Source organism: Arachis duranensis, chromosome 6 (assembly GCF_000817695.3).
Source record: "Arachis duranensis cultivar V14167 chromosome 6, aradu.V14167.gnm2.J7QH, whole genome shotgun sequence".
Lineage (NCBI taxonomy): Eukaryota > Viridiplantae > Streptophyta > Magnoliopsida > Fabales > Fabaceae > Arachis > Arachis duranensis.
The window spans coordinates 2,576,779-2,589,269 of record NC_029777.3 but is presented as its reverse complement, the minus strand read 5'-3'; the positions used below and the strand labels follow the sequence as shown (position 1 = coordinate 2,589,269).

The 12,491-nt window shown below is 38.0% G+C and overlaps 3 protein-coding genes across 3 annotated transcripts; 2 read left to right on the top strand and 1 right to left on the bottom strand.

Annotated features, from left to right (window-relative positions):
- The first annotated feature begins 1,115 nt into the window (after positions 1 to 1,115).
- LOC107491953 (endoribonuclease Dicer homolog 2) lies at positions 1,116 to 5,972 on the top strand. Its single transcript, XM_016112896.3, has 11 exons — positions 1,116 to 1,323; positions 1,407 to 1,657; positions 1,737 to 2,137; positions 2,225 to 2,328; positions 2,471 to 2,667; positions 2,742 to 2,951; positions 3,125 to 3,535; positions 3,668 to 3,946; positions 4,162 to 4,488; positions 4,734 to 4,914; positions 5,038 to 5,972. Exons 1-11 carry the CDS (start codon positions 1,311 to 1,313, stop codon positions 5,520 to 5,522), a joined length of 2,859 nt encoding a protein of 952 aa, XP_015968382.1. The 5' UTR covers positions 1,116 to 1,310; the 3' UTR covers positions 5,523 to 5,972.
- Positions 5,973 to 6,135: 163 nt separating this feature from the next.
- On the bottom strand, positions 6,136 to 9,149 carry LOC107491956 (uncharacterized). Its single transcript, XM_016112899.3, has 8 exons — positions 8,766 to 9,149; positions 8,603 to 8,676; positions 8,435 to 8,515; positions 7,822 to 7,906; positions 7,606 to 7,700; positions 7,262 to 7,349; positions 6,754 to 7,108; positions 6,136 to 6,574 (listed from the first exon to the last, which is right to left on the bottom strand). Exons 1-8 carry the CDS (start codon positions 9,051 to 9,053, stop codon positions 6,315 to 6,317), a joined length of 1,326 nt encoding a protein of 441 aa, XP_015968385.1. The 5' UTR covers positions 9,054 to 9,149; the 3' UTR covers positions 6,136 to 6,314.
- A 214-nt stretch (positions 9,150 to 9,363) lies between these two features.
- Positions 9,364 to 11,446, top strand: LOC107491950 (protein WHAT'S THIS FACTOR 1 homolog, chloroplastic). Its single transcript, XM_021126179.2, has 2 exons — positions 9,364 to 9,405; positions 9,456 to 11,446. The coding sequence occupies exon 2, from the start codon at positions 9,496 to 9,498 to the stop codon at positions 11,089 to 11,091; it is 1,596 nt and encodes a 531-aa protein (XP_020981838.1). The 5' UTR covers positions 9,364 to 9,405; positions 9,456 to 9,495; the 3' UTR covers positions 11,092 to 11,446.
- Positions 11,447 to 12,491: the final 1,045 nt, after the last annotated feature.

Genomic DNA, 12,491 nt, shown 5'->3' with positions numbered 1-12,491 from the left:
TAATTCAAATGGAATATTATTATATTCTTTGCTAGCACCAAGAATATAATAATAGTATGATAATTGAGAATATTAAATGAGATTTGAGAATAATTAGTTATTCTATTTCTAAATTTGGATGAGATCCTAACTGATTCATTTTTAAAGTGAGTTATGATATGATTCATAAATTTAAGGGATTCAGATTTAGAATTTCAAGATATGACAAGATATGATTTAAATTTAAATTGAGATTCAAATTTAAAATCAGTAACAAATCTCATACTATATATATGTATGCCAAGAGTACAGGAAATAGATGAGAATGAAACACAATGGTTTTATTTCCTTTACCTCTACACACATAACCGTATGTGAGCCTAATTCTTGGAGAAGAATTTTATGGTGTGCAAAGAGTTGCAAGAGGTTTCTCAATTTAGATCAGATGTCCATTGGTCAAGGAGTTGACAGCAAAAGTTGGTTTCGGTGTGGATACGCATAGTGCCTTCGTACCATCGAAGGAGAAAGTCATTTTTACGAAAGTGTCTAAAGATATTTAGATCTGATCTATATAATATCATTGGAATAAAGTTTAAACACAAAATAGATCTTTAGGATTACCTTCTTTTCTTCCGCTGCGTGTTATGAACACATAGTAATCCTTCAATAATCATTTAGAGACCGAATAAAAGAAAGAAATAAAAAAATACAGCAACAACAATAGTAATATAAAAATGACGATAAAAAAGAAATATGCGAAAAAGGAAAAGTGTGTGATTTACGGACACGTTATGTGAGGGTATTTTATTGGATTTTGATCAATTTAATTGAACTTGGTTGACAAAAATACTTAGATGTGTAACGAAACCGATATAATTAATAGTTAAACATATATTTTTACATGAATCTAAAATATCTTCTAATTTTTTTTAGAAGTTTACCAAACAAATCCAGTATTTAGTAAATAAGAAATCAAGTTTTTTTTTTTCAGTATTCAAAACTATAATTCACATATTAGAGGATTAGTCAAGTAAAATAATATAAAAAGTGAAGATGAGATCACAATATTGTGAGTGTTTGGTGTATCTCAACTCTGAACAGGTGTGGAGCACAATAGGAGTTGCAAAGAAAACAAAACACAAGAAAATCTCCCTCATAGTCATAGTCATCGTCGGTTGTCTTTCCAGCTTCGGACACACACTCAACTAAGCACGCACCAAACAGCTTCTTCGTTAAGGCTCCGATCACCTTCTCTCATTGACTCAAAAATCAAAACTCTGGTCAACTCTTAACAAGGTTACTCGAACTGTAATCCTGCACTACAACTTCTCATGGAAGAATTCGGTAACTCTGATTATTTTGAAATTGATACTTTGGCAATTAATTTTGGTTATGGTTCAGAATTGATATTTAATTGGATTTTGCAGTTAACGATGCATATATCCCTTCCGAACTGGTGAATTGTTCATCAGATGCTTGCACTGTAACATTCTATTGCTACTTGATAGAGCTGAAGCAGGATTATGTCGATCCCATAGGGGTTCATGACATTGTGCTTGCATTGAGGACTGAACTTGACCCTGAAATTGCAAGCACAAAATTCGACATGCGCGTTGAAAGGGGAAACTTGTTATTAAGCCTCAGACAAGTAGAAACCATTCATCTTAGCCCACATTTGGTAGGATTACTTGTTCTCATTTCCTGGTAGCTGTGTTGTAGAAGATTTGAATTTGAATTTGAATGTTTTGATTCTGCAGGTTCAAAGATGTAGAAGATTTCAGACCACCCTCTTTAGGATCCTTCTGCATAACGATGATGTCTCAGATGAGTTCTGTTTGGGAGATGAACCCCAGATTGATTATCTTCTGCTGCCAGCTACCACACTGAACCAGAGGCTTTCGAATTCAAGTGTTGATTGGAAGACTGTCTCTTCTGTTCCTTTTTTATCTGAAGATCAATGTAATTGCTGGTATTATCCTCATCCTGTGATGACCAAAACCGGATTGGTTTGCTCTTGCAAACTTCAAAATTGTGTGGTCAAAGCTTTCCACAATGGTTCTATTTATATCATTGATGGCATAATGGACTTGAATGGAAACTCGCGTCTGCGGAACGGAGGTAAGAGAGCTCCTACTTACAAGGAACACTTCAAAAACAAGTAAGTATGTTTTATAGCTGAGTCATCTGCTTATTTTGTTTCCCATTCAGGGCTATAGATAACTTGATTCTTGTTTCATATTTTCAGCTATGGTATTCAATTGCAGTTTGAAAATCAAACCCTACTTGATGCAAGGAGTCTTTTTAAGGTGAAAAATTACCTGCACAAGGGCAGACAAATGAAGCAGAAAGGTTAGCTTTAACCCTTAATAGTTAGTATATAGTTTGCTCATATCTTCTATATCTAGAATTCTATCTTTGGCCCTTTCATGCTTTATCAGATTAGGATTGAAAACAAATCAACTTATGTTCATGCCTGCATGTTCATTTTTAGGGTCGACGAGCATGATGCCTGCCGAACTGCCTCCAGAAGTTTGCTCCGTAATCATGTCACCAATATCAATTAGTACCATATATTCGTTTACATTTATTCCATCAATCATGCATCGGCTTGAGTCCTTGCTCATGGCTTTTGGATTGAAGAAGATGCTTTTGGATAATTGCATGCAAAAGGATATCCCAGTCTTCAAGGTGATTACCATTACATAATTTATTTATTTTATTATTATTATTTCTGTTTCAACTATCTGAATTATTCCCTGTAGCTATTGAGAGCAATCACTACAAAGGAATGTCAAGAAGACTATGATTGCGAGTCATTGGGGACACTTGGTAATTCTTTTTTAAGGTATGCAGCTACTCAACAGCTTTTTAAGACCAATCAAAACCTTCGAGAGGGCTCTCTTACTCAAATGAGGGACAAGATCATTTGCAATGCTGCTTTATTTACCTTTGGTTCTAGCCAAAGGCTTACGGTATTGTTTTGTCCTTAATGTCTTTTTGTTATCATTTTACTAGTTTGTTATCTATACTCTCTACTTTATAAAACTTGGACAATACTTTTATTTTATCAGCATTCCGAGTATAGTAATAGTTTGTAACACAGATGGTCTAGAACTTTATCCCAATGGCTATATTTATGTTGCAGGGTTTTATTCGAAAAGGACATTTTAATCCAAAACAGTGGATTATACCAGGAGATAATTCCAAATTTCTCTCATTGACAGAAGAGGTTATTTCCAGCAGAACAAGAGTATATGTTTGTGGAATGAAAAGAAAAATGAAGCACAAGGTTGTTGCAGATGTTGTTGCGGCACTAATTGGTACCTTCGTTAGCACAGGACTGGGAGGTGAAGAAGCAGCTTTATCATTTATGAATTGGATTGGCATTAAGGTTGATACCAACGTTATACCATATGAGATCCACCTTAACGTTTCTCCGGAGAAGCTTGTAAATGTCACCCTTTTAGAATCCCTATTAAACTACATATTCCAAGAACCTTCCCTTTTAGTAGAAGCTCTGACCGATGGTTCTTACAACTGCACAGAAAATTATCAGGTACTTTCAAGTTTCAAGTTTCTATATGTACTAGTAAGAAGTAAGAACATTGTATGATTTTTCTTATCGAATCAGCACTGCTCATTTTCATTTGGTGTAACTGAATATTTTAAGTCTCAACTTGCATTGCAGCGACTAGAATTTCTTGGTGATGCAGTGCTGGACTATCTCATCACGCAGTATTTCTACAAGGAATATCACAATGAGTCGTCTGAACTTCTGACTGTCATGAGGACTATATCTGTCACTAATGAATGCTTTGCACTTTCAGCCATTAGAGCTAAGCTGCATGAACACATAATCCGTGACTCAAAAGAACTAGACAAGCGAATTGCAGCAACAGTGAATGAAGTTGAGAAGTTGTCTGTAAAATCGACTTTCGGATGGGAATTGGACATATGTTTCCCTAATGTGAGCTTTTTGTCATTCAGGGCACTAACTCTTTGGGCTATCATAACAATTTCAAACACTTCTTATTCACATTACTGTCAAATTTGTAAATCTCTTCATCACTAAACTTTCCAATATGCAAAAAGAAGCATTTGGTGGATGGAAAGAACTGAATTGGCATTTTGTTTGTTTGTTTGTAATACAACTCCATGAAATAATATTTCTATTTTTGACAGGTGCTTGCAGATATTATAGAATCTCTAGCTGGAGCCATTTATGTTGATTCAGGCTACAATAAGGAGGCTGTGTTCCAAAGTATAAGGCCTCTTTTGGAACCCCTAATTACACCTGAAACGGCACAGCTTCAACCACTTGGGGAGTTGCATGAACTATGCCAAAGAGGAACCTATCAAAGGAAAAAGTCCCGGGTGGCATGCGGCAATGGCGTAACAGTTTCAATAGAAGTGAAAGCTAAGGAGATCACCTGCAAGCACACTGCTAAAGCCAACAATGAGAAGACAGCTGAAAAGGTAGCTTCCAAGGAAGTCATAAAACTCTTGAAGGTAACCAATTTTGACAGCATGCAATTTCTACTCTTTGGTTCACTATTTTGCATTCTCTCTGTTGTTTTGGTTTGTAAAAAACAGAAGGGATGTAACCAGGGCTTACACTATTTTTTAGCCACAATGATAAAAATATTTGTTGACCAAGTGCAAATAATAAAAGTGTTTATTAATACCTGATGTCCAAGCCCAAATAGATGGATCAATTAGGTTAATTACGATTTTCTTCTTGATGAGGGCAATAGGACAAGAATATTGGAGAGGATGCCTCCGGTCATGAAGAATGCCATGCTGAGGAGGAGCAACCTTGCATTGACAAGGACCAAGTTGAGGGAGAAAGTGCTGTGATTTGTGAGACACATTTTGAAGAAGAGGGCCCTCTTATCAATGAGATGCACTCCCAACAGCTTGAGTCGGCTTCCAATGGTAATGGTTCCTCCCTATTGTCTCTACCTTCTTCATTGCTCCCTTTCTGTTATCTTCTCATAACAAGTTATATAAACACGCACATCCTCTCATGTGCTTCTTTTCCATTTATTCTTAATATAGGTGTTAGGAAAAGCTGTGAGATAAATTTTGAGGCTGAGCTTATTGCCTTGACACAGCAAGGTATTCTTAAAGTTGAGCATGTTCCTCTTCTTGCATCCTTCTTGACCGCTCAGCCCTCCATGCGCTTAACAGATCTTCCCTCAGTGCGCTGTAGCTTCGGCTACTATGTCTTATGGGAATTCTTGCACTATATTGAGTCTACACCTTTGAGAGTTCTTTTGGAGGATGGCTGTGCTCGTTTCTTGGGTTTCTTTGATGCTCTCTCCATGTTTCCTTTTGACATAACATGGCTCAACAAGTACAAGATGCAGATTGTTTCTCCTCCAGAGGACGCTCCTTCTCGAGCCTTAGAAAAGGCCGTCAAGGAGATAGAGATCATTGACCAACAGCTAGCCATTCTTCAGGCCAAGAAGGCTGACTTGCAAGAACGTGCATCAGAGTTAAGTTCTATATTGGATTCACCTTATTCTGTATTTCAGCAGTGAGCCAGTGACCACTGATGAGCGTTAAATACTTGTCAGATCTACACTTGCAGCCATTTTATATCTATATTTCATGTGATGTTCATCACTTTGTGAAGTGAATTTTTGTGGTCTGAAGAACAGCAAGAAAGCTCCATACAGAACGGGAAAGCAGTGTGAATCTTTTAGCGTACGGCACTCGTAAAATCAAGAGACTCGGTGGCTGTTGTACCTTAAAATAACATTACGGTAGCATATTGGGAAAAAAAGCCACCAAAAGTAACCCCAAGACCCAATAAGTTTTTCTTTTTTTGCATCTGTGATTCTGTTGCTAATTAATAGTCTAACATTAGTGCTGGAGAATATTAAGATTAATACTACCTGGCATAAAGTAGGTTTAAGTAAAACTTTTGTTCCAGGATCAAATAATTTTTCAGGACTTCCTACAACTTAATTTCATATCGAGTTATCTTCTTTTTTATGTGTTTCAATTTGCTTGACCTTGAAAGGTGTTATATAAATCGATTTACACTTTAAGTTTGGACTTTGGGGCATGTTCCCAGTTCCCACACGGCCATATCAGTTTTACGAATTTAGGGTATCGCATATTTCGCCCGTAGAGTTTCAATAAATGTAATAATTGAAAAAAGATATTTGGCCAATTTAAGTACAATTTAAAAAGGATAGTCTTGTAATTTTGAATACTAGAACATGCATTGAAGTAGGTTCTAATCTACAGAACTAACAGTAACAGCTACCTATTAACTCTGAATAAACGATTAAACCTGAACACAAGTATTAGGCATACATGGACTCTTACAGAAGGTCAAAAAAATAATCCAAACCTTGACCAATTTCCCAGATGGAGATACCACAACCCCATGAACGTGCTTCCTCTAACCGCAAAGAAATTGACTTCAAAGATGGGTAAAATACGGCATGCCTGATATCTCTGTCATCAGCGTAAAAGAAAAAGTGCTCCCCACTGTTCTTATCCCACTGTAAATCAGGCCTGTGCTTTTCCAACAGTGCCAGGTAATCCCTTCCAATAATTGCTCCGCCACCCCCACCTGAATCTGCAATTTCACATTTTAACAAAAAGTTTTCTCACATAAAGTAAAAAAGGAAAAGAGAATCCTTATATAGATTGTCTTAAACTATCAAAATAGAATCAATGCCACTCATGCAATGATGTATGGAACAATCAAAATGGTGACGTAACGAAACTAAACAGAGAAAAGAGAGAGGAATTTACCCCTTGAAAGGGAGAAATCATTTCCATAGAAGTTGATGCCTAGAAGTATCTTGGAGGCAAGGCTTTTTGATCTACTGCCGGAGTTGCCAAGCAGCAGCCGTAGAACAAATTGAATCCACTTCAATGGTGCATTAGGTCCTGGGTTATGAGGATTCGAGAAGTCATATGTCATTAACGAGAATCCATCTACAGCTTCACTTAAAGTCTCAAGATCTTTTGGACCAAAGTCATGCTCTTGCAGCTTCTCAGAAGATGGTGGACCTATAACATATATCAACTGCAGCCGCTGCTCATTATTTCTGTGCGAGCTTGTAGAATGCAGTGTCTCTCCAAGCTGTTTTACAAACTGCAGTGCCTGTGCTTGCAAAGGAAGAAGTGCCATATTAACAATCATACAATGAGCATTGAGCAAGAATAAGCTGAATTATGGGCAAGTTCCAAATCACAGCTTAGCTGTATCAAAAGTATCTAAAAAAGAAAAAAAAAAAGACAAGCGGCAAATTCTCACCAAATTCCGTATGCTTGGATCATGCAAGATACCATAGGCTGCCCACCTTGACCATGATTCCAAGACAATACCATCATATCCCATTTCTCTACATAAGCACATCATTCACATGAAAAGAAAATACAGAAATGAGAAAATGTATCATGGAAGGAAGTGTTTTATACATAGATCTGGAATGCAGAATATTTGCTGCCATTGGCAACTTCTGATAAACAACGTTTAGGTAAAAATGAATAATAGAATTACAAATGAGAAATTATTAGTAAAGATATATTTTGTCTGGGAACAATCAGAACCTTGCCCAAGGTATGTATCTATACTCTATAGAATCAATCAAAGCTTACTTGCACTCTGTTACTATGATATTAATAGCTTTGTTCCTTTGTTTCTTCTTCAGCAATTCTGCTGGAGATGCTTCCAGAACAACTCTTGGCAAGATCTACACAAAACAGAAAATAAAGGAAGGATAGGTGAAGCCCACTACAAATAATGGCACAAGAATAGTTTAGAGCAGCTAAAAAGGTATAAGATTAAAAGTGCAGAGAAATAGTTAACTGTACCAAAGCTTCTCCCGCCTTTTTAAGATCTGAGATCCATCCTCTGTCAACATTATGTCTCCCCTCCAGAACCAAATTAGTCTGTTCGCTGGCAATAACAACTGATGAAGCAAAACCATAAAACAATATCCAAAAAGAAAAATCTCACTAGGAATCCCAGGATTTACCATCAGGTATTATCCACTAAAATTTCGATGTCGCGCAGAAAATAAATATATTAACAAGGATGGTGAAAGAGTGAGTAAGAAAGTTGATGAGCTGGATGATAGTTAGTTAGAATTGGTTTAGAATCAGTTACTGTTAGTTATGCCAGGCAGGCAGTGTATGTGATAGTTAGTCAGTAGTTAGTTAGAAGGAGAAACTTATTGCTCAAGCCAGAGATACATATATAAACTGAACTCGTGTAATAACTCACTGATTCAATCATCAATAAAAAACATCTTTTCAGATGGAAAACATTTTCATGATACTTCAGGTTAATGTCAGTTCAAATCGACCCTGGTTATGCTATTCCTCGAAGGAAGGAAGGCGTGCCAGATCAGCGTGCGATTTGAATAACAGAGGCCACACTCTAAAACATTTCTTGAGTAGAGTTAATTAGGACAGAAGTGCATACCTCTTTAATTCATACCAGACAGGCGATAAATGCGTAAACTTAGAGTTGAACCTTTTGGCCATTTCATAACCATGAGAATTCCTGTGATATTTAAGATTCAGAATGCAGAATGACATGGAAAGGAACTCACTATATAGCAGACAGATTCGTGAAAGAAAATGGTAATACCAGGGAGTAATGTAAGCAAGCACGGGATAAGTATAATGGCGCTGAGAAATATTTTGCGACGCTTTGGAGTTCTCCTGATTCATTCACAAATCGCAATTACATGTGAATGCTTTCTCGGCAGCCAAACAGAAACAGTGTAGTTTTGGGCGAAAAGGATACTCACAGAGAGAACATCGCGGTAGTTGACATCCGCTGTGACGAGGCCTCGTGAATAAACATATGATCCCTTATGCGAAGAAGAAGAAGAAGAAGAAGAAGAAGAAGATTCTCTCAAGCGGTAAACGACCACGGCAATGACGGAGGACACGAAGAAGAAGAAGAAGAACAAGATTACTAGTTTGCTGCCATCAGGAGCTGAATTAGCTCGCTCGAGTTGCCTGGAAGATGAGTGGATTCGGTTTTCACCTCGACCCGAACTCGTGCCGGATCGCTGATCTCGCTTCTTCGCCATTTTGATATTCCAGTCGATTGCAAAGCTCAGCCACACCCACCCACACTGCCACACATACTGGCCTCTCTGTGTGTGAACTAGGCTTGGCAATTTCCTTATCGGGCCGGGTACCCGTGTCCCGCCCGGGCGGATATGAGGAGGATTTTCTACCGCGGGAACGGGGACGCGAGAAATAACCCGCCCCGTGTGTATCCATACGATACCGTATATACGAAATGACTAAAATATCCCTATTATATATACTAGTTTTGAAAAACCCTGAATCAGTAAATCTCTAACCCTTCTCTGTGCCGTCACTCCCTCTCATCTCAGATTCTCTCCTCTCAAAATTCAAACCCAAAATTTGTAGTAGGTGATAGGATTTTGTAATCGTTGCTTATTGTTCATTGAATCTTTGTTTAGGGTTATGTGAAGTGAGTAAGGTTGGTAGCAGCTACATCACATGGTGATGGACCCTAAATTCTTGCTCCCGTTATCCAAATCCTCTTCATCACACGCTTCTTTACCCTTGTTTATTTCAAATCAACTTCCTTTCCGGCAAAACTCAAACCTTTCCGCCAAACCGTGTTGTTCCCTCCAAAAGTCTGAATTTTGGGGTAGGGATTTGAATTCGGTTGTGTTACCGGCAAATGTTAATAGCATTAGAAAGGTGCATGCCCCCTCGCCGTTTGGGCCAATAAGGGCAGCTGTGAAGAGAAGGAAAGAGCTTCCCTTTGATAATGTGATTCAGAGGGACAAGAAGCTCAAGTTTGTTCTCAAGATAAGGAAGATTTTGGTGAGTCAACCCAACCGCATCATGTCGCTTAAGCAGCTTGGTAAGTTCCGAAGGGATTTGGGTCTGGATAAGAGGAGGCGGCTTATTGCTTTGTTGAAGAAATTCCCTGCGGTGTTTGAGATTATGGAAGAAGGGGTTTACTCTCTCAAGTTCAAGATGACACCAGAGGCTGAAAGGCTTTATTTTGAAGAGTTGAAGGTTAGGAATGAGATGGAGGATTTGGTTGTTACAAAGCTGAGGAAACTGTTGATGATGTCGCTCGAAAGGCGGATATTGTTGGAGAAGATAGCTCATCTCAGGAATGATTTGGGTCTCCCACAAGAATTCCGCGACACCGTTTGTCACAGGTACCCGCAGTACTTCAAAGTTGTTGCAACCGAGAGAGGCCCTGCTCTGGAGTTGACACATTGGGATCCTGAGCTTGCAGTTTCTGCGGCTGAGCTATCTGCAGAGGAAAATCGGATTCGGGAATTGGAAGAGCAGAATTTGATCATAGATAGACCTCTCAAGTTCAACAGGGTCAAGCTTCCTAAAGGTCTTAATCTTTCTAAGGGTGAGATGAGGAAGATCATGCGTTTCAGAGATATACCTTATATATCGCCATACTCGGATTTCTCAGAGATTAAACCAGGAACACCAGAGAAAGAGAAGCATGCTTGTGGTGTTGTACATGAGATATTGAGCCTCACTCTTGAGAAGCGAACCCTCATTGATCACCTTACTCATTTTCGAGAGGAGTTCAGATTCTCTCAGCAACTGAGGGGGATGTTGATAAGGCATCCTGATATGTTTTATGTCTCCTTGAAAGGAGACAGGGATTCTGTGTTTCTGAGGGAAGGTTATCGTGATTCGCAGTTGGTAGACAAGGATCGTCTGTTGCTAATAAAGGAAAAGCTTCGCTCTCTGGTTAATGTTCCACGATTTCCCAAGCGAGGTGCTTCCAGAAGGGTTGGAGATGGTATGGAAGACACAGCTGGCACTACCAGAGAAGATGAAAGTGGTGAAGAGGAAGAACACTGGTCAGATCTTGATAGTTTTATGAGTGATGATGGATTTGAAGAAGACAATGATGGCCAAGACGATGACTGGAGCAATGATGACGACGACGACGACGATGATACACCACCTGATTTTGATGAGGATGATGGAATATTGGAGATTTCACAAGGAAAGACGATCAAACAAGCTGAAGATTTAACGGCAAATGACAAAAAAGTCCTTGCTCCTGTGTTCCCTGACGGTCGTCCCAGAGAACGGTGGTAGTCTTTCTAGATCTTTCAAGCTGGAATCTTTTATGCAAGACAGCATCTGGCTTTAACTTTGGAGTTTTTAGCTGGATGATTTTGTGATCAATGTTGTACGCCAAGAGTTTGACTTGTCTACCTTGGACACATATGATGCTTTCTTTTTCTAATGAGTATTCTTCATTGTCCATTTACAGTTCTTGTCTGTAAACAATAATAGCAGTTGATGTTATGTCCAGACTCCATAGTCCAGACCAATACTAGAGATATTTTGTATAGACTACCACCTGCTGTACTGTATAATGGATTGATACTTCTTAGACATGGTTATATGTTCAACAGGGTGATATCCACTTTTCCGTGAATTCTTTCTATTGATTTCTCGTTGAAATTTGCATGTTGGACATCTATGACTGCTTTTTTTTTCAGAATTCAGATTAACAATTCATTGCATTACAAGTGTTATAAGGCAAAATCTTGTCTTATGGGTTTAAACTTTAAAGGGTGTTTTTGTTGGAGTGTTGAATCCACTCCACAATTCTAAGTATTCATTTTCTTGATTTTGCCCTTGTAGTGATGACAATTAATATATGTAAGACGTTTTTAATCCCTCAATGATTGAGGTGTTTTCTCTTTCCACCAAGCCCTCCTTGCTCTATTTTAATACATATAAATATACAATGTTGAAGAGGAGAGAATCTCAAAGAAAATTTTGGCTTGGTTATTGATTAACTATAGTAATGTGTCATGCTTTATTGAGGACAGGATTGTGGCGGTCACTTACTATTTATGATGTTCATGCTTGTGAAGCCTCCTATAATTGATTTACTCTAAGTAAATTCAATTATAGAGTTCAGAAAGCGAATAAAAATGAGCTAATTTTGAGTGTATTTGACAGAAGGTGACAAGAATTGTTGAAAATCGGAGACAAGATTTTTTTTTTATTTGGATGTAACTCAAGTAACCCTTCCTCTGTTTGAGTTTCAGTTGTTCCAAGAGGAAGAATGAGATGCAGCCTTTCACATAACCCCTTTCCATTACATGTAGTCATGTAGCAAGCTGCTGCTGAATCTAGAAGGTAGCTACAAAGGTATGACACAATGACCTGAACAGAATAATCACTTTTATTAGTATGTTCATTCTTAGAATATTATGGCAATTTGGCAGAGTCTATTGGAGTATGTATCTCTTCTTTGTCTAATATTAGTTTCAATTTTCGACTTAGATGCACACTCATAATATGAATATTGATAGCTTAGTTCCATTGAGAATTTAAGCTGGCAAGAAAAGGAACTTATCAATGTATGTTGCTGTCTTAGATGGATACACTTTTCATTATATTATTAGAGTTTATCTATATTCTTATGCATAATGTTCATAAATGTACCGATGTTTATATTAATGTTGTTCTAGATTCTG